Source organism: Aspergillus uvarum, assembly GCF_003184745.1.
Source record: "Aspergillus uvarum CBS 121591 unplaced genomic scaffold BO82scaffold_92, whole genome shotgun sequence".
Taxonomy (NCBI): Eukaryota; Fungi; Ascomycota; class Eurotiomycetes; order Eurotiales; family Aspergillaceae; genus Aspergillus; species Aspergillus uvarum.
Window position 1 is genome coordinate 9,104 of NW_020291389.1, and position 22,088 is coordinate 31,191.

Genomic DNA, 22,088 nt, shown 5'->3' on the forward strand with positions numbered 1-22,088 from the left:
ATAGGGCAAGTCATATATTTCAACTTTTCAGTTAAGCAAGCACATTTAATGGTTGTTGTATACCACTTATACAGAGAATAATAAATATAAGATAATAGTATTAAGGATTCCCTTATCAGGCTTTATATAATATTACTACAAGGGTAGAATCTAAAACCTGGTTAGACAGTATACTTATATGTTTGGACAAACAATCCTTGGTCATTTATATAAGGGCACCTGTTTTCAGTTGTTTGGTGGAATAATGCACGCAGAGAAAATAACTAAACAAATAATAAAGACCTCGGCTAAGATCTATCTATACTTGGAAAGAATAACATAAGAAGAAAAAAACCGGTAGCCAAAGTAGAGTCTAGTACTAGAAAATTCTTTGCCTTCTAGTTGCTTGTCCAACTGCGATGGGGCTTTACAAAAGATCTTGCCGCCTATAGGACCTCGACAAAGTTACAAGCTATGGTCAATAGTCTATATAGTAGTGATTTTGACTTCAAGAATTATAACTATATAATTCTTTTTGTACAAGAAATTGGCATCACAGCGCAAATACTATATATACAGCAGTTCTTCTACAGATTATTAAACAGAATACTTCCTATTTATTATATATCACTTATATAGGAGACAACTGAGAGTATGAATCTTCTACCTATTTAACAACCATTCTCTAAGCGGAGGTCTAGGGAATCTTATTACAGTTAAGCCTTAGATGATATATCTGCTTACTTAAGATTATAATAACTACAGTAGAATACTAGTATCTATACTTTAAACTGTATAAAGAGACTACTACTAATATATACAATAAATACTCAATATTAAGCTGTATATTCTGGATAAACAATCTGGCTTGTAATATAGGCAACGCGTCAGCAGCTTTACAGGCCCTATAAATATAAAGAATATTCTATTTAAAGAACTTTAAGCCCAGCAGGGAAAAATACTAATCACCGGTTAGTATCTCAAATTTGATTGAAGGATTGAACTAAGACCCCGAAGTGTCAGCTAGTAAAGAAGCTGTTGATGCTCTCCGGGATAAACTATTTTATTTAAGTAAGAAAAGGCTTAGTGGCTCAGGGTTTAAGCTGCTGTGTCTCAATTTCCAGCCAAGGCCTACCACTATGTTTTGACGAAAGCAAGATGTAAATTATAGGCACTCGGCATGCTACAGTTGTTATATAAGTAATGAAATCCATAACATACAGCTGCAGGACTTAGTCTTTTTTCAAAACTTATTTCTCAAGCAAATAAAACTATTGTCGCCGAGAATGTCCACCTTTAACACTATTAGGCTGAACCAGCATGATTTTATTTCAGGCTTCAATCCAACGCCTCTTCTGGAATATCATAGACGGCAGTATATTTTAGCAAGTCCTCTCCTTATTAAGATCTTTAATGCGTGCAAAAGCAATACAGTAAGTAACCCAGATGCAGGCGCTGCCAAAGAGCAAATATTAGCAATAAACCTTCACATCCGAGAGCTGAATACTCAAAACAATCTTGATTCTAATCTTTGTACGATTGCAATCAATGTGTTTCTATATGCATGGTCCAATCAGGATCTTAATCAATACCTTCATAATTTTTGCCGGATCTATTATCTTTCTGTAGAATGGGTATGTCAGCTACCTAAATTATACAGTTGATATCAGCCTTATACCTGTCGGTACTGGGAAGACTGTGATTAGCATATTCCAATACTTTTATTTAACTTTATCTGGCAACTCTGTAAAGCAGACGTCAATTCAGATATTATAGACAACTAGGAAACTATAGTAATTAAGTATGGCTTTAAGTTTAATCAATATATCACCAAATTTCATTCACTGTATGGAAATTAGACATTAACAGTTGGCTATATACAAACAGACAATATTTTACACCTTCTTAACAATTTGGGTAACTGTTATAATTCCAAGGATAAATCAGGTTATGAGACTAGTTGTAATAACCTGAGATATGAATGCCTTCTTTATAGTTATCCTCTCTATTAGGTTCCAGATACCTTTTCATTGGAACTGTCAAAACAGAACCTGTGGTTTTCATGTGAATTTGTGTAAATATCTAGAAGACCGCTTGAGTTGTCAAGCTGTAGCCTTGTTAAAATACCATTTGAACCTACGATACGGTTTTATAGAACCCTAAGAAGAGATTATTTCGAACTTTGGGTACTTGTTTGACTCGCCACCAAGTGGGGTATGCATTGTGACTTAGCCTGGCTCAATTTGATTGTTCAAGGATATATAATAGAAAGATCAGGTCGCAATGGTGAAGAACAAATTCATCAATATTCAACAATATTCCACAGATCTTAACACAATAGCTGCCGCAAATCAGGGTGAAACAAGGTATTAGCATATTAGTAAGGTGAATCAGCTACAAATATATTATTATTACAAATATCAACATGCAACGAAGCACTTGCGGGATTTGTACAAAGCCTTTCAAGCTGGATCTCTTAAGAATGTAGAGAAAGCTATATACAGAATCAAAGTCATAAACTCACAAATCCGCGAGTTAAATGAGGACAATCGGCTTTCCATAGGATTTGGAATCATTGATTACGGATCTTTCTTATATAGTTGGAAAGGACAACAGGGAACTGCTTTTATAAAGCATGGCCTCAAAGACCTCTGCAGAAGAAAAAGATATATTAAAAACTGGAGTTGTCTTTCTCCCCAACACAACTTCCGCTACTTTAAAGAGCCGATCTCATATCCCAGTCAGTATCAGCCAGTTATCTAGGATGTTTTGTGTCCGTGGCTTTAAGTGCTGTGGAATCTATATAAACATTGCTTACACCAGCTATTTATTGGTAATTGTAAGTTGCAAATTCTGGATTATGCAAAGAACGGTGGCTTTTCGGTATACTGTAACAGGATCCGATATTATTATCACACCCTCCATACCTTATTTATAGCTCTCAAAGAGATGGCATTTTTTTTAAAGAGATGGCAGATGAGACAGGATGCTGTATTTTCAGTGTATGAGTATGGTATCCGGAGAGAGGAAATACAAAGGGTATGTGAGTTTGAGGGACTTCCTACTGCCTGGATTTCTAATAAAATTGCCAATAAGGGACAAGGCTGTACCAAAGTGAGGATTTCAGGTTAGATATTATATTCGACCGGGCTTTTTGGTTAGACATATATCTTGCAAATGTATTATACAGATCAAAGCACAAATCTGATTTACCCATGATCAAATTTTCAATATAAAATAGTGGACATATCGAGATATCGCTGGGGTCGGCAAATACTAGACCCGGCGCTGAGCGCGATCTTTCGTACAACTAAAAGACACATCCCAATCTTGATATTGCATGTGATAGTCGGCGGTTATAAGGTTCAGGCTTCATAATGCCACAAGCCGTGCTGACCGAGATTCTTTCAATCCCAGTCTTACAGTACCAATACTATCTCAAAGTAATTCAGTCTTATAACTCTTACAAGTAAGCAGAATTAGAGAGTTATATATAAATGAGTTGTCCATCCCATTGCTTGAAAGTAAATTAAGTCCAATTTAAAACATCTATACTATACCTATATTAAGTCTTTTTTCTGCATTTTTGGAAAATGTCTTTGTTACTGAAACCGATCAATCCACAGACTAAACCCAACTACAACAGCAGTAAAGAGGAATCTGTTGTTTATCCTCTCTTGCCACCCTCTCCCAATTCTCACAATATGACTACTGGAGCTCTTTCTAGAGAACCGAATGCGGCTGCTAAGTCAAACTTAGAAGAAGCAAATATGACTCAGGCAGAAAAGAGATCAGAGGCAATTAACACAATCTTAAATAGAGATGAATATAAATACAAGTGTATATTAGGTGTCACCCGCACCACAAGAGAAAAGGTAAAAGCACAGGCTTGGAAACATAAGATCTCACTCATACACCCAGATCTAAACAAAAATTCATCCAAAGCAGGACAAGCAACAGTATATATATAAGTTGGTATAACTACCAAAATGATGGAATTTAATGTGATGTAGGGCTTAACCGTATATTCAAAGTCCTAGGCAATTTATCAAATAAACAGTTCCAGGAAGGCCTAGATAATATTAGTACCCAATGGCATAATAGTACTTTTAATAATAATAGCAATGATGTTAAAGAAGATATGGGGGATAAGAATCCTGAGTGTGATTCTAGAATAAGCACTAATAGGACAACCCCAGTTGAAAAGACAGCCCCGAGTAAGATAGAACAGATCTACGCCGAAGCTATACCTGATATTCTAAGACTGTTGTACTTTAACAATCTGGGGGCGTTTGGAAGGATCTTTAAAGCCGAGGAAAAGATTTCGAAATACTACAATACCCTTGGATCTGGTCAAGATTCAAGGGATTTCTTACTTATTCTATTAATTCTTCAGATTACAGCTCAAGGTTACGCAGAAATCAAAGCCTTTTTTAATAAGAAAGATATTACCGAGATATCTAAGCAATACTAAAAGTACTAGGACACCCTCGAGCGCCACGCTAAACAGTTTGAATGGCCCTTGACATAGCAACTACCACAGCTTAAAAACCAAAAGCTGGATTTTGACACCTTCTATAAGCAAGCAACAAAGTATATTTACATTCTCAAAAAGAACACATATAATAAGAGCGGCATCCAGGGCTTAGAAATTCTAAATCACCAAATCAAAGATTATACAAAGCAAAATGATCTTATGGATCATAAGATTGAGTTTCCTGAGCTGTGCTGTTATTATAACTAATTAAAGCAGTATTTTAAAGAGCTACATTCTTTAAACAATAAAAAAAATAGGATTAAAGTCCTGTGTAAAGCACAAATCATCAGAGATGAACTGGAACGCTATTGCAACTCCAAAGGTTACTCTTAAGATTAGATTCTGGAAATTCTTAAAGTTCTAACTAAGTTATCTAGTCTGAAGAATAAGCTGGGAGATTTATGTAAGATAAGGACAAGACAGGGATACCCTATAATAGGCTACCGGACCTGGGAGGGACAAGTAAAGTCATATTTATTTACTGTACTTCCAAATGATAATATTCCTATCGGTATATTACTGTCTGGAAGTACTATCAGCAAGGATACTGTAGAGAAGTTTAAAATATTAGAATAAAAGATTAAATTTTATCCAAAGAGTATAAAAGACTTTAACAATAAACAGGACTACAAAGTGGAAGCGGCCTTTGTCTATACCACAAAGAACGTTTCTAGAAAGGCCCCCGAGACATAGGTGTTGTTATTTTACACCAAAACAGAGAGCTTTTCCTTTATGACTTTAAGTACTTGGCACAGCTTCTGTTTAGGTATTAATATATACTATAATATTTTAACACTTTATCAAAAGCACTATATACCAGTACCAGACTATATTAATAGGAGGCTCCCTAACAAGCCAACCTTTTCTGTAATAAAGTTGCTGCAGCCTGTACAGTCTACTTATACAAAGCAAGAAACAATAAGTTAACTATTTATACCTACAGCTGCCGAAGCTGCACGCAATAAAGACCCTAAATTAACCAAGCTGGACAGAATTGTAGATATGCTTTAAAAGGGAAATAAGGGAAATCCAAGTACTAACAAGCCTACTCTCAAGGAGCACAATCGGAGAATCAAGGAATTAGAAATAGAGCTCCAAGCCCTTCAAATAGGGCAGTTGAGCTAGGGGCTGTATAATCCAACAGTGTATAGCTTTCTCTAAAGCCTATTATAGTATTATAATTTTGACTTACTCTTATGATCTTATATTAGATAAAGTTTCAAACTTTTCAAAGCTATTTTTAATCATGTTTGATCAGATCTATTATTGTGTATTGAAGCTAGTAGACAGATAGTAATCACATTATAAACAAAAGGGTAGTTCCCTGCACTAGATATATTGCTCATACATGGGGGGAAGATCCAACCATTCTAGTAAGTTAACAAGCTTCTGGAGCTTGGAAGACAACATAGCAATAGATATCATATAATTTGTAGATTGTACATAATCAAGCTCTTTCTAAAATTAATATATATACTCTGCTGGACTCTCCTCTGCACTTGAATTATGTATAGGGAGGTCTACTTTGGTTACTATGATTTGTGTCTTAGAGGTAATAAGCCTATATTTAAAAGATCTGATTGCTAAAACTGTAAAGTTCATAGTACGGCCCTGAGATTGTATAGTCATATATTAATCTGTATAAGCAATCCGATCACTGTATTAAAAAAACAGATTAATAAAGTTATAGAGGATATTGCCATCAGAATCTTAGCCAGGTCCATATAGACATAGAAATATAATCTCTGCCTGTTTTTATAAGTAAAAAAGAAATTGATCCTTAGAAATTTTACCTACCCTTAAAACAGGCTTCTGAGAAAATCGGACCTTTGTAGTAGTATCAACAGACAGGTGTTGCTGTGCTGTAAGACTAATCTTCACATACTTATATAAAATTAATATATTTATTACCGGTATGAAAGGGTGTTTTACTTTCCAACAACAAAGCTATATATACTCATATAGCTCTAATTTCGCTTTTCTAAAAGTATGTAGTGATATCTGCATCTCGTTATTATTAATATTGTTATCTGGAGTTCTTGTAAACCGATTAACTTAGAACTTCACAACTAGAAGAAACAAGAATTAGAACTTATAGAATAGTAAAATGTCCCTTCTGTTTTATTATAATCATCTCTATTTTGTCGCTTAGTACATTGGTATAATTAAAAAGAATAGAGATCTCAGTAGGATGAAAATCTGTTTACCTAACTCACTTAATATGAACAGTGTGTGTACCCCTAAGTGTATCGGAATACAGAGGATGATGATGATGATAATTCATATGCTACCTTGTTCTGAAGTATATTATAGAGCTGAACTATTGTGTTACAGTTGATCTTAAAGAAGTCCAAAGCTAGCGGCGTAATGTAAATAGAATATATTTTTGTTTGAAGAATATAAGTAATGTGCATTTTTATACCACTGTTAACAAGTCTGAATAAGCATAAAGAGTGTCAGTCCGGTCATATAGAAAGCAATATTATTATATAGATACTGTATACTGCTAAGCTTGCTGTTATCTACTAATATTAATACTTACATCATCCAACCTTAACACAAGAGAGTCTGTTGTTTTTGGAGAGAATCTACAGATCTCTTTAATTAAACTTCAAGAAAGTCTCGCAGTCCAGACAGGTTTAAAATAGCTTAGCTGAGTCTTATACATAAGGCTTTCTTAAACAAGTCATACTCTTGCCCGAATTTCTGAGTCATTGAAATCTGGAAGGTAAGTATAGAAAGGTCCTGCTCCCCTAATAAAGGTGGGAAAGGACATTTATAACATTACAGATCTTAAGTCTACTAGCTACTATCTACTAAAAAAGGCTCAATCCCCTTTAGATTACTCTTTTGAACTATGGCAGCTTGGCCTACTACTTACTGGAAAGACTTTTCCTCTACTTATTATACTATTAACCTTGGTCTAAAAAATAATCTAACAGCAACATACTCTGCCCTAAATGGAACCTAGTTTAAAACTGGACTGGAACTTTTATAATATTATGTTAATTGGGACGGCAATCTCAGCCCCTTAAAAAGGTAAAGCTTAACTATATAATAAAATCACAGTACTTAACTAAACTGGGCAAGCGGCGATGTGTTCTCCGATTATAGAGAATATCTATTCTAGCTAGATCCCAATATTTCAAATCATAAAATAAATACAGCATGTCCTGGAAGTGGAAAGGTCTATATTATATATACTGATCTAGGTATGCTTCTGTATGTCCTATAGAACTTCTTTTACATTGCTGAGAATGTATTAGATATAACTATTTATAATTGTGATGGACTTCTAGGATGTTTTGGAGTTGAAACGCAGACAATCTTGGATGAGGTTCAGACTATAAAGAAAATTGCAAACATGTCGAACTCAGTTAGCAACATGGCAAGTCCCACTAATAGCACATAGAGTAAGACCTAGGGGTCAGTTTTGGTATTAAGATTGTATTGCAGAATCTCTACAGTATTCATATATTAGCAATTGTTGATTTTAAATCTTTTGATCCTTCTTAATCTGCTTTTATGCTATTGTATTTAAAAGCTTAGCTTGAGTTATTCACACAATTTAGAATATTCACAGCTAATATTAAGAGTTAACATTTACGCTTATGTTGCCACCTGATCTAGAATCTTGTATTGTTAAAGGACCCTTAACATATAAATATTGTGATTTCCTGCTCATTAAAAATATCTATGGAATAATTTACTATTGTTAAGTGGAACTTCTGTAAAGTTAAAAAGTAAAAAGAAGTATACTGCTATCTGAGCGAATTTGATAATCTTAATATAGCAAAAAATCTATTGTATTTATCTTATAAGGCCAAGCAAAGCCTATATCTTCAAATCAGCAGGAAAGAAGACTGGAGGCAATACTCTAATCCTGTTATATAAAGAAAGCTACAAAACTGTATTACGCAGCAAAAGCACCGTAACGCTAATTTCTACTACTGGTAAAAGATCTAGTATACTAAGTTTTTATAGGTCTTAAAATAAAGCTCTTAAAGCTTAAGTTTAAATCCTTAAAAGAAAAGACTATACTGCAAACAGATCTATTACACAAAGACTCTAAGCAAGTGAATTCCTTTTCTTTAGAAATAGATAACAATAGTGGCTACAACTTTGAAGGGACACCTTGGCCTTAGAACATACATATAATATTATCAAAAGACGCATTGGCTTCGGCAGGTGCAGAGCTGCAGATTGTAAACAAAAAACCTTTGTTGCAAACTGATATCTTAGTAATTGCTCTATCAAAACTTATTACAGAAGATAGCTAAATTCAAACTACACAGAATGATTATCAGAAACACCTTTTCCTCATATCTGATTATTGGGATCTTAACAGAATATAATATCGTTATTACAAGCAATCTCAAGTTCGGCCTAACCGATTGATATATATTATTATTATTTTTAAGTCCTACTACTAAGATGCTGGTGTTATTATCTTATCAAGCAGGCTGTATTAAAATTATAGGATTATTTGAAATATATAAATATAGCTTTTACAAAAGTCTTAGTATTCTGCTTAATAGTCTACCCGAGCTAATAGCTTAGCGGTAGCCTTAGGAAAATATTTATAATATATTTAATAGTCAAGCCAATTTCGAGATTCTTTATATCTAAGACGACAAAACTTTGACTTCCCATGGTAATTGCTGTCTATTCTTTTTTTTGGATCAAACATAGAATAAACCTTAGAAGTGCAATATTTTTTAGATCTCTAGTAACTTAGTATTGTCCATATACTAATGCTATTAAAAGTTTAAAATATTTCAAACCCATTCTGATTGACACTTTAGCTGTATATGGTAGTTATATGGTTTTCAAAACAGCCTTTCCCATTAACCACTTATTAAAACTAAAATACAAAAGATAATGAAGATTTACGATTAATAGTAAGTATATAAAAAAACTTTAAAACAGCTGGAAGATATATAACAGAAATAATTAAGTTCATCTCAGTACCACTGTCAATTTATAAGTAAACATTCTGTTTTTAGTAAGTTGGAGATCTATATCAAAAGTGCGATTAGTATTATTATATAGGTTAGATTATCAGATAATAGTAAGGGTACTGTAAGCCGTAGACGTGCAGCACTCACAATAATTATTCTAAGTATGGATCCTTAGAAGTGGTTAAGGAACCAGAGTGTTTTGGTACTTACATGCAAGCCAATAAAAACAGTATTAAAAACCTCTTCTGATCTGGTTTTGATAATGGCAGATGCCAGAGGAGTAGACCAAATAGTAAAACAAGAGTTATATCAGTTGTTATATTAAAAACTGCAATAAAGATATAGGTAGCCACCTGGCTGATACACTCTTCTTACTTAATAAAATTCCAGGACTTTAAAATTAGGCGGCAGGCAAAAACAAAACAGCACACCAAAATAAATAACCCTAGAGTTGTAAGTATTGTAATGACTAGAATTGTTTTGCAAAGCCATTAAACTTTAAGTAGATAGACAAGATAATACAATAAAAAAAGCTGAGAAAGTCTAGCTAAATAAAGCCCAAGAACAAATAGACACAATACGATCAGTAGAAGCTAGAGAAGATTAGTTATATCATACAGACTCTAAGTATTAACTAAGAAAACAATATCTTCTTATATCTATTAATAGTATTTGCATTAAGAGTATGTATATGAAATCCCAGTCCGGCATAGTTAAGAGCATCTGATAATAATTAGTATTAGGATATAAAATAATCTGTCAACATATATATTATACAAAGAATCAGTATCTGTGTTGTAAGACACAAGGTCTTATTTTGAAGTCAGCTAAACTATTCTTAATTAGCAGATATAATAACCTACCCACAACAATAAAAGACATACTATATTTGAAGTCTTTTTAAAAACACAGACTTAATATTATAGAAGAATATGACTTATATTCTCTAATATCAAGCCTATTTGTTGTTTGATACCTAGAGTACAGCTGTATAGCTAAACAGGCTAAAGATATTACCAAGCCTACTATAAAAATAGTATGGATTAGAATATACAAATTTAACGAAAAAGATTCGGATATGTAGTCTAATATAATAAGAATATAAGTTTAAGTTAAACAGGTAACACAGTCCTTTTTTAAAAAAGCAGTGTTTTTGCTTTGATTATATATTTATCAGTTTTAAGGCTGGACTGTGTACAGCAGATCTTAAATTTCCTTGACCAACAAATATAATATGATTTATTTTAAGACTGCTGCCAAGATACTAGCGCAGGCAAATAATTAAGTAATCAAGGGCTGGTATAAATATTAGCATTATATAAGAAAACATATCTAAAAGTATTACACGCGGATTTTTTATATAGTTTATGCCGAGATCTGTTATAAGTTATTATAAAGTAGGATCTATATTTAGGTAGAAACTATTTTCTCACCAGATTGTTGTGCTAAGTATGCTTGTGGCAAAATACTTAAGTTTTAGACTAATTCTATACCCTTTTTTTATACAGACTTGTAAAAAATAGAAGAGATTAAGAGAGTAAATTTCATAGTATATTATTTACCTATATACTCCTATTTAGAGAATAAGACAAGGCTAGTAACAAGGCTATTAACAATCAGAGATTAGTATAAGAACTTATCCTAACTTATAACAAATATATGCATAAAGACAGATGCTGTAATTGTTAGTAGCTACTGTAGTTTGACAGATATACTATTATTTGTACAGTATTATTTAGGTTTTATTGGAACTGATTTCAAATCCCTCTGACTGGAGAATTTAAAAGTTCTTTTGGAAGAATATAAGTCCAGTCAGAAAAGGAGTAGTAAAAGTACTGTACAGTAGCAATAAGCCCTACTCTATAACTAAAATAAATATCTATCCGTCTCTCTGCATAGATTCAGTTTCTTATTGGTATAAACACTAGACCTCTGTAATAAAGATCTTTTATACTCCATACAATATCTGGTTTAGTATCAGGGACTTTTTGTCTCCGTCAGATGTTGAGAACATCCTCGGTACTGGATCTAAAATCTGGCAATAAATATTCAAAGATAAGAGTTGGCTGGAATATGCCTTAACATTTAATCAGTATGCTCCAGTTCTAATTAGCTATAACTTAAGAGCCTTTTGCTCTAAAATTTCTTTAAAACATCTATACCTAGCTCTTATTACAAATAATCATTCGGGTGATCTAAGATATAAATATCAAAAATTTTTTGCTGCACTTCAAGACGGATGGGAATACAATAAGAAAAAATATAAGATCTACTTCTTATTTGGACTTATTCTTAATATCTCTGATATAATCACTGGGCATAAAGAAGTAGAATTACCCTTAGAGAAAGTTTTTACCAATTCTAAAAAGGGTGTTTACTTATAATACTGTTACTACCATGATCTCGCCATAAAAGACATACAGCCAACTGAAATCATAAAATAGGATCCAGAATACAGAACACATCCAAATCAGTATACTGGTTGGTGGAATGGCTTTGCTTGTAGGAATAGGGACCTATGATATAGCTGCAAACTTAAGCTGCAGGTGTAAGATCAAAAAAGGACATATATCTTACTGCCGAGTAGTATTAAAAGAAAACTCTGGGCGAAGATAAAATAATACAGTACTGTAATATTTTCTAAAACACTTCTCTTACTACAGTACAGTACTTATTTCTGTCGAATATGTTTAGTGTTAATATCTCTAATGTATTTTATTGTTTCTATAAGATTCTAGAACCTTTTGCTACAAACTGCAGCAATGTTTTGATTTCAGCGGCTGGTACAGTATACTAAGCGCATTGTACTTTGATACGCGAGAGCATGTATCTACTGCTGGCTCTTATTCATCTACATACTTATACAGGTGCTGGATACTGAAGTGAGTGTTTGATAATGCTTTTCTGAATACTGTTTATAATATGTAGTGTATCTTATCCCTGGATGGTTGTGAAACCGTTGGACAGATATGTAGTTAACTTTTACAACATTTTCTCTCATTTGGGGATAGAATGGTCTATAAAGGTATACCAATTGCTGTTTCCAGTTTGATTATAATATTAATTCGCTGTTTTAGATAAGTAGATGAATATTTTATTGTTGTAAATCTGGTGTGACTCATGCCCTGTAGCACAGTAGCAGTTACTTTTGTTGAGCTGATAAACCTCCCAACTAATAAACTTCATAGTTGTATTCTGGGCACTGTACATATCTTGTAAAGTCTACTTTTACTATAAATTATTCACACTAATGCTCTTGATCGACAGCTTGGTAGGATCAAGAATATATCATAACCTAACCTGATAAATTTATCTATAGGAGCACACAGCGACATACTGCTGCTGAGAATAAATTATGCTAAGTAACAACTATAAAAGGTTTTATTCCTTAAAGACAGAATTTAAGGCCAGGCACATCCACACTTGAGTCTACCATTTTGATTTTCAATAAATTTATCTAAACTTAAGTTAGTCAAAATCACAACAGGCTAAGACTCTACGGTATCATACCTAGAAGAATAGGTTCATACCCGGCTTTGGATACTAGACAATTGTTGAAAGCCACTGATCCTTCATACTAAAATCCACATTCCTTAAGTGATCTATAATGTCAAGGTGTTATAATTTAAGAACATAACTAAGATTTCTGTTTTAAAAAACCTCTTATATAATACTCTATTTTGGCAAGGTAATTTTGCACTCTGTAATATCTAGACTTGATTTCTCCCACAACTGAGATAATATATTATAGCAGCTAGAAGTCAAGTCACCTGTTACACTGCCTTTGATATCTTTACATGTGGAGTTGAATTCTCCGCAGCTGAGGACTAGTCTAGATAAACTAGCACAGACAATAAAGCCAAAGGATCTGGGAGCCATTTGGACTTTAATTGCGTAGGCAGTAAGATTCGGAAACAATAGTGAAATGTTGTTGGTCAAGCCGAATTCGAGATCGCCTGTAGAAGATATAATGTGACCAGTATAACGCAATACAATTAACATTAAAGAAACGAATACTTCGAGTTTAAAAAATGAGAACCAGCATTCACTCCTTCTGCTGCCTTCTTGAGATATATATAAGTCCTTAGAAGTTTGTTTAGGTGATACCATAAATTCCAAAGCGATTCTAGCGCAATGCCCGACTGTATTAGAACCGATAGTTCTAAAGTACAGTATACAACTCAATTAGTCTGATAAAAGCAGTTATTTAATAGACCGTATCTTAGATAAGCCTATAACTATAATATGGCACGCTCAATAAACAAAATAATAATGCTAGCATCTTGGCAGTAAGATGTAGAAACAATTATAATGTGTTTGGCAGTCAAGGTACTTTCAGGATCTACTGTAATATTCTGACTCTATAACTTACAGGGCTTCCGGATACCGGTGTCCCTACCCACACTCTTGCATTGTTTCAGCAACCCCAGAGCTAACCCACGCCAAGCCAATTCTGGCACGGAGCTGGGAGATTATTGGGCTGTCTATACATGGAAAGATACAGTGCAGTATCGAAATATGAACCTGTTTTCTCATTATTTAATTCTCATTCTCGGAAAATTCCTCAACAGCAATCATGTGCTGAATACTGACAGAGGAATGCCTGGTTGGAGTTTCTCTATAATTAGACGAGCAGTCAGCTAATGCGGGCTGCCGAGCCACTTTTTCCAATCAAATAAAGACGCAGGCGAAGAAATTTGAAAGTGGTTTCATCAAATACTGTACCATTTAGTCAATATGACCAGGCAGAGTCAAGTAGTATTGGTCATCCTTTAGTTTTGGTGAGCCTCTCCTTGATCACATTACAACGCATGGTTGCTCGGGTACCGAATGTGGTTTGAGCCATTCCATCACACTGCTGTGGACCGGTTTTGAGGCACTTACTGCTTCTCTGAGTAAGTTGACCATCTCAGCCTCTTTTTCATAGTCAGGATGATCTCGACCGACACAGCAGATATCCAGCTCTAGCTCTTTTTCAGCCCACAAAAGTGCCATCTTGACATTTCCCATTGCCAAGCAATATCGGGCCGCATCATGATAACTGAATAGCAGTAAGCGGTAAGCTTGGTAATTGAACCAAGGCAAGGTACTTACGAGATACCGAGTTCTCTGTTCAGCAAGCCTTCAGACTTCTGTATTGCGGCCATTCTCAGTGCTAGTTCAGAAGATTCTTTGTAAGTCTCTTTCCCACCAAACTGCATATTTATAGCGAGACGTTGATCGAGATCGAATAGTTCCATTCGCCTCTGTTCTCGTTCCCAACCCTGTGGAGTATCCTCGCATGCCAAGCAAGTGCATCGAAAACCCCACTTATCAAGCTCGACTTGACGCTTGATTCGATCCCGATTCGTAAGTTTGGTATACATTATTGTAAGCTCTTCACCTGCTCTGATATCTCTGATGGCATGGAATGTCTCTTTCTCGATACTCCAATTGTAAGAGAAGTCCGTGTTCGGAATGCAGGAATGATTCATCCGAGAGCCAAGCGGAAAAACGCCACCATTAAAGGCGTTCGCTGCAAAGATAGCCAGCACTTTGCGATCCAGATCTGTCATCTCCTCCCATTGGGTCTCGATCTCACGTTCCGCCGCTTTCCTGAATTGGGGACATGCAAATTCGTGTAGGTCAAGATATAGTCTTTGCTGAGCTACCGGAAGCTTTTTAAAGGCATCCAGAATGTCTTCTCGCGATCGACTTTTCTTGTTCGAGTTTGAGAAGAGCTGTTTCTGCTATCATGCGAGTTCCACGAGGTAGATCAGCTGTGGCAAAGACTCCCAAGCCCTAAACAGCTGAAGTTTTGACCTCAATAACATGGCGCGCGTCTAGACGCGATCGATAAATCAGCAATTGGTAGGTTTTCGATTATTGAACATACCATTTCTGCCCTGATTTATACTTGTCAATGCCATCATGCTTGTTATTGAAGATTGCAATACAAAGATTGTCAATTTTAGAGTGTTTCAATGGTGCCTTGTTCTTTGCTGTTTAATCAAGGACAATATCGGAATAGTTATTCTGGCAAAAGATCACAAGGTCGCTTAGATCAGCAGTTAATCAAACTCAAGCGAGCTACGTGTACATCTATCATTGGTCTCAATATTTCATTGTCAACCTACCCCGCACTCAATAGCCTAGGCACTTTGGGATTGATTCAACCTGCTACATACAGTAGGTGATGACACTGGTATACAGAAGGGCTGTAACCAAAAGTGATGACTTGAGAATCACTCTGAAGCTTTCACATCAATGGATCAATTCAGGCTATAACATGCTATGATCTTCTGATGTGAAGGCAAGCAGTAGTACCTGTCCAGAATCAGAACCAAGAACCATTTTTGACTCTGATATCGCGCACGCATTGCCCCTCCAGGCACTCGGACGGTACTCTGGTGGTAGCCAAAGTTTATTTTCCGAGTTCCAGGTAACCCACTGACGGTCTGGACTTAGGCCGCCCTCTCGTAACTCAAATCGGGTGCACTGCTCATCTCCCGAGCAAAGAGACAGATCAATGACGCCTCTAGTGGTTCTCAGACAAGAAGTTTGCATGTCAAGAATTCCAAGCCGTGTCTCTTTCTCCATCTTTCTGATATGATGCTGTTCCCCCTTGGTGGCATCCCAAACTATGACAGTACCCTTTTCATCGGCTGAGGCGAGGAATATCGAATCGTGCGAAAAGGTAAGTGAGCTAACCAAAGCCTTATGGTCTTCCAGCCTGTGTAGAAGAGTCCAATCGCTGGTCCTCCAGATAATGACTGACCCATCTGCGGATGCAGATGAAAAATACTCCGAGTTGGGAGAAAAGGCAATTGCACAGACCCCTCTTTCGTGGTTTCCGAGGCGCTTCACATTTTTATCACCTGCTCGTTTCAAGATATTTATTGTTTGATCGAGTGAGGCTGATGCAAGCATTTGAGAATCATGAGAGAAGCTGACTGCAACAACACTGTGACCATGATAATTTTCAAGCATGCATAGACATTTCCCAGTACTAGTATCCCAGATCTTCACAGCACAATCTGCTGATCCGGAAGCCAGCAAAGTAAAATCATGCGAAAAGTCAACTGAAAGAACAGGATCTTTGTGACCTTCAAGTGTCCGGAGAAGAGCACCGTTGCTGGCATCCCAGATCTTTATAGTAGAATCTCCTGAAGCAGAAGCAATAAGTTTTTCGTGGGTGGGAAATGTGACTGCTTCGACATAACTATCATGATTCTCTGAGATCTGTTCGATTGACGCATGAGTTGCATCCCAAACCCTAACAGTATGATCAAGGGAGGCTGAAGCCAATCGTTTTGAATCGTGAGAGAAAACGACTGATTCAACCCAACCACCATGACCTCGAAATTTCCGTGAACATTGCCAGGTGCTGGTGTTCCAGATTATGACAAACTGATCCCCTGAAGCTGAAGCAAGCCGAGTAGCGTCATGGGAGAAGTTCACAGAGGTGACTCTTTCCCTATGCTCTCCGAGTGTTGCTAAGCATTCCCAGTTGCTAGTATCCCAGATTTTGATTTTGCGATCGACAGAAGCAGAAGCAAGCCACGATGAATCATGAGAAAACGTTACCGAGGTAACTTCACCACCATGCTTAAGTGTCTTGACACAGTTCCAGTTGCAGGTCTCCCAAATTCTGACCTCACGATCTCGTGAAGCAGAAGCAAGCCAAAATGAATTACCAGAGAAAGCAACAGAGAGAACTGAACCTTTATGTCCCTCAAGTGTTCGCTGGCATTTCCAGTCACAAGTACTCCAGATCTTGATAGAACGATCAGCCGAGCCGGAAGCAAGCAATTGAAAGTCACTAGAGAAAGCAATATTATAAATAGCATTGATATGTTCCTTACATGTTATGATGTTCTCACCAGTTTCAATGTCCCAAACTCTGATGGTGTGATCCTGTGAACATGAGGCAAGGAATCTGGAATCTTTGCAGAAGGCAATAGATTGGACTGAATCTTGATGACCGATGAGTAGCTTAAGGTGTTCTCCTCTGTTGGAGTTCCAGACTTGAATAGTATCGTCTTTCAGAGCTGCGGCAAGCAGTTCAGAATCATGGGAAAAGATAGCACTATTGACGTGGTCCGTGAGATTTAGAGTCTGAAGCGTCAATGAGGATGCCTCTTCAATCTCAGATTGAATTTGAATTTGATCATAGATTTCGTGCCTGAAACACTGACGGATAACGTTGGCTGAGGGTAAAAATTGAAGGCCCGAACAGTATATTTGAAGTGGAGCAATGTCAGCGATGTGAATGACACTGAGAACGAACTTTTCCGCGTGCTGAAGGAAGCCCACGAGGTCATGACCTGTGAGTTTTCTCTGGAGGTCTGTTAGTTAATTATATCGATGTGTTAGTAATATTGACGAAGTCCTACCAATACTTCTGACTGCAGATCTCTAATGAGTCTCAATGCTTCAGGCGTATTCCTCATCAAGCTCAAAGCCTCCAACCAGTGCAAAAGATGTTTCTGAAGAAAAGATAGCACCTCAAAATCATCCAAAGTGTCGCTTGCAAGAACATGATACACCCAGTACCGACAGGAGTATTTCAGGTCATCTGTGAGATGATGGCTGATAGCCTGAGGATCTATGTCTTTAAATCCTGTTCCATAACTGGTTAGCCCGCAAATATTGCGTTGAAGATGGGTCTCCATGATTCGGAAGCAATTTGATGCTATCTTCATGTGTGTCTCTTGCTCATCAACAAAAAAACTCTTCTCTGTTGTTGTCACGAGGTAATCTCGAAATGATAGATGCAGGATACGGACTGGTTCCTCAGGGTTTGCTGGTATACGAAGAACTGAATGAAATCTTTGTAGTCGAGTAGCAATTATCCTCTCACGTATCCCTGTCAGCTGCGCAAGAGCCCTTACTGAAAGTGGGCTAGCAAGAAGGATAATAACCCCAACTGTATCCTGAAATTCTTGCTCCAGTTGCTTTTTCTCATGGTCAATTGCACCCGACAGGAGTTGCTGTAAGACAGGCAAGTATGTCCTGTCCATTAAAGAGCCTGAAGTTGCTGCTGGATTTTCAAGAAGCATCAAAAGACGATCTTCAGGAAGCCAATTTGAGTCATCCACAAATCGACACATGGTAAATGCGGAAATGAACAATGGAACTGCTCTCCTGACTAGAGTTTCAAGAACATCATCTCCCGGCCATTGACCGAGGATCTTTCGACGTTCTTTTATCAGCGAGAATTCGTCGTTAATGAAAATTCGAATGTCTTCTCCAACCACGGTCTCGGATAGATTGTGGAGGGCTAGACATCGATAATTGTTGGTTTGCTCAAAGACAGGGCGAATCGGCAATTCAGGACGGCTTGTAATGAATACTCGGATATTGCGTGATTTGCACTTCTGCACATCCGGCAAAAGCTGAAGTACAGTTCGGATGTCATCTTTATTATCGCATTCATCTAACGCATCGATCAAAATGACAACATTTGTGCACTCACCCCCGTCCAGGCTGAGAATTGGCTCAAGGAGTAGCTTGGTGAATTGCTCCTTCAATGATTTCCCTGATATATAAGGGTCTTTATCAATAGTCAATTCAACATAGCGGATTAAGGTGGGGTCTTGAAGCAAGAGTTGTGCGCAAATAGTGGTGAAGAGCCTCTTGGCGCTAGCACGTTGACCTTCTCCACGTTTAAAGAAGAAGCTGGCACCAAGTTGCTTCTTTTTCCAAAAGCGCTGAGCGATTGTCCGAGAAATGGTGGACTTGCCGGTTCCGGCCATACCATTCAACCAGAAAATACATTCTCCCCTCTGATTATCCGCCCACTCAAGAATCTGGTTAAGCAAATCAATCCGCGTTTCAGGATGGCATCTTGCTTCGTGCTCAGCATCTGACGCATCAAAGCTCGAGCCTTCTACATAGGGCAGCTTGTCGAGGACTTTGCGCTGTCTGCTTCTCATGCTGAGGTCCTGTACTGCGGCACTTGTGTCTTTGACAATGGAATAGACTTCTCTCACAGATTTCTTGACTACAAAAATCGGGAGATCAGTCAATACATCATCCTTGTAAGAGAGATAAATCAGCAGATTATGTAGTTGAACTCTACATACTTTGCTTAATAGGATCCATAATCATCACACCCTGCCCTGAGATAACATGAAGGAGTTCTTTTGCATAGCATGCCGCTGTCGCCGCAGCGTACGGCTGCCAGATTTTATTCTTATGGGAATCAGCATAATCGCAAATGCCTCGGATGACAAGACAGGGAAATGAGTCCATAAGTCCTAGTCAGAAGTTAGATAATGAGATTTAGGTTTTAGTAGAGTATGACTGACCAGCAGCTTCCATTTCAAAGCAGATAATGCCTTCCTCCCGTGCCCACTTATCTCTCAAAAGGGCGTCCTTCATCACTTGGTCCGCTGACCCGATGGTCCCATAATGTAATCGTGGAGAGTTATCAGACCGGTAATCCCTTTTTACAAGGTTACTGTCCTGACTGCGGCAACGCTTGCACGTCTTCTTGCCTGTCTCGTGAATAAATTCTGCCTTGAATAGGTAGTCCTTCTGGGGTCCTGGATGCTGGAACTTTGTCGCGAGCGCCGGATATGTCGACATAATATTCGATAGTGTCTTCAGAATCTGATGGCCTTCCATCCGATGCTGTGCTTGGAGGAGAGCAACGGCACCTAGAAGAATACTTGGAGGCTTGTTTAATTTGCCGCCGCTAAGTATGAACCTTTTTTCCTGCAACGATTTCCCAAAATCGTACTGCACAACAGCATCTGAGGACTTGGAGTGGAGGCTTATCGCCACGTCACCCAGTCGTATATCCCGTGTGTCTGCTGGGTCATCATCTGACTCGTCTGAGTCTTCGGAATCTCCCCCTTCTTTGGCTTCCGTTCGGTGATCACTTCCTCCAGCGTTAAAGTATGGTACCCCTCCCCCAACCCCGACCATAAGCCCAAATCTAACAGCTGGAAAGCTGCGAATCATGTCTTTAGCAACAGTAGCGGCAGACACCTTGCCCGTTGTTTCTGCTGGCAAGCACGCGATTACAACATTGTGGTCGCCGATTGTTCCAAGAACGTATGAATTTGAGTCATGGGGATCAATTGCCGGAAGGACTGGATGCTTTTCGTCTAACATAGCCATAGCCGCTACTAGCTCAGATTCTGGTAAAGCGCAAATCCAGCCGACAGTGTAGTCGCTGTGGCTGAACATTCCGCGAGGTTCCGTCATGGCATTCGTAGAGAGAATGAATAGCAATGGTTGGACTGATGATATCGATCGACGAATTTCGCCTCTGGGGAGTGGGGGAAGTGCCAGGCGGTTCAGAACAAACGAAGTCAGATTGCTGACGCGGGGTTATCCTTGGCAACATAAGCAATAAGATAGTTCTTGTAACGTGACCCTGACGTAAGCAAACAGCAAAGGCCTGCTGTACTGCTGACACTACACAAATCAGCTTCTGTCCTCCTTCAACCGAACAAATAAGCTCGCTCGTTGATGAGCTGGCGGGGCTCAACGACAGGGATATAGTGGTTAGTGTAGACCAGACACATTTCCAACCCTTTCCGTCTTATAAGATCTGGCGCGCACAAAGGCTTATTCTCACTCTTTAATTAAATCCATAGGCTCGTATGGTGCGGGGAGACACGCCGGATCAACAACCTTGGTATATATGATTGTGGACAGAGCTGTGGACAGAGCTGTGGACAGAATGTTATTTTGATTTTCTTGGCTGCCTAAATGATCGGGACATTATCGGCTCCGTCCGACTTATCAGGGGGCTTTTGATGCAAACTAAACGAACAAACAAATTTTAGGCGCGGCTCCAGTTCCTGATAAAGTGTCATCAACATTTCTGGATCCCCCATTGGTAGCAGGACCCAGTTGTAGCAAGTATCATAAACTGCACACTTATCACCTGAGAAAGCTCATTCGATTCCTTGAGAATTAACGCGGAGTGTGTTTCTATGATAATGCCCCTGAAAGTGTTCGATAACAGCTCTACGCAGAAGAGCAGTAACATCTTAAAGAAGCCACCCAAGGCTCTGGAGTATCCTGTAGTATATTTCCGATCAGCATCAATACACTCCCCATACAACAATCTCAGTCACCATCAATATCTTCTTTGTCTAAAGTATGCGAGCATAATAAACTCTCCTGCGAGTAAGGTGGAAGGAACTGGTATTGTAGCATTCACCTCGGGTGGATTTTCATACCTGGATCAGTATTATACTACTTGAAAACGATTCAATTCCTCCCTTCAAAAGCCTCTAGGTTTAGTTATTGTAACTATGTTTATCTATAGAGCCAGGTTGAACAAAGAGGAGTTGAAGATTGCATAGAGTTTGTTCTGTTCTTCGGCAAACGCATATTGAACTCGTTCAGGAGAAATAATTCCAACTCATGTAGATACAGATCTGACTTTTTGATCAGATAGATCATTGGACCTTCTAGTATTGCTGGGGTGATTTTCCTAGGTCGGGGCTGAGACTGTCGAACAGTTAGAATTTGAATCGCAGTCGGAGGATCGCTTCCTTACTGCAACAAGCAGCCTCGGCTATTTGGGCATCACTTAGCTTTCTATCAGCCATCGTATCGTGAATGAAATCAAGCGTTGATTGAGCTAAGTTAGGGGTTATTCTTGT

At 37.7% G+C, this 22,088-nt stretch overlaps 2 protein-coding genes across 2 annotated transcripts; both read right to left on the minus strand.

The window, feature by feature from the left end:
* Positions 1 to 14,079: 14,079 nt before the first annotated feature.
* On the minus strand, positions 14,080 to 15,443 carry BO82DRAFT_387489 (SET domain-containing protein). Its single transcript, XM_025638316.1, has 4 exons — positions 15,353 to 15,443; positions 15,265 to 15,299; positions 14,572 to 15,176; positions 14,080 to 14,518 (listed from the first exon to the last, which is right to left on the minus strand). The coding sequence occupies exons 1-4, from the start codon at positions 15,387 to 15,389 to the stop codon at positions 14,275 to 14,277; spliced, it is 921 nt and encodes a 306-aa protein (XP_025486357.1). The 5' UTR covers positions 15,390 to 15,443; the 3' UTR covers positions 14,080 to 14,274.
* Positions 15,444 to 15,695: 252 nt separating this feature from the next.
* Positions 15,696 to 20,673, minus strand: BO82DRAFT_426891 (putative G-protein beta WD-40 repeat-containing protein; the record flags this gene model as incomplete). Its single annotated transcript, XM_025640376.1, has 4 exons — positions 15,696 to 17,783; positions 17,843 to 19,462; positions 19,545 to 19,718; positions 19,770 to 20,673. 4 exons carry the CDS (start codon positions 20,671 to 20,673, stop codon positions 15,739 to 15,741), a joined length of 4,743 nt encoding a protein of 1,580 aa, XP_025486358.1. The 3' UTR covers positions 15,696 to 15,738.
* Between the last annotated feature and the right edge of the window lie 1,415 nt (positions 20,674 to 22,088).

Excerpts from the sequence above, each read along its gene's own strand:
- BO82DRAFT_387489 (XM_025638316.1), bottom strand. The coding sequence starts at position 15,389 with ATGATGGCATTGACAAGTATAAATCAGGGCAGAAATG. Across the intron at positions 15,177-15,264 it reads TTGAGGTCAAAACTTCAGCT|AAAAGTCGATCGCGAGAAGA; the intron begins GTTTAGGGCTTG and ends AACTCGAACAAG. Across the intron at positions 14,519-14,571 it reads AACAGAGAACTCGGTATCTC|TTATCATGATGCGGCCCGAT; the intron begins GTAAGTACCTTG and ends ACTGCTATTCAG.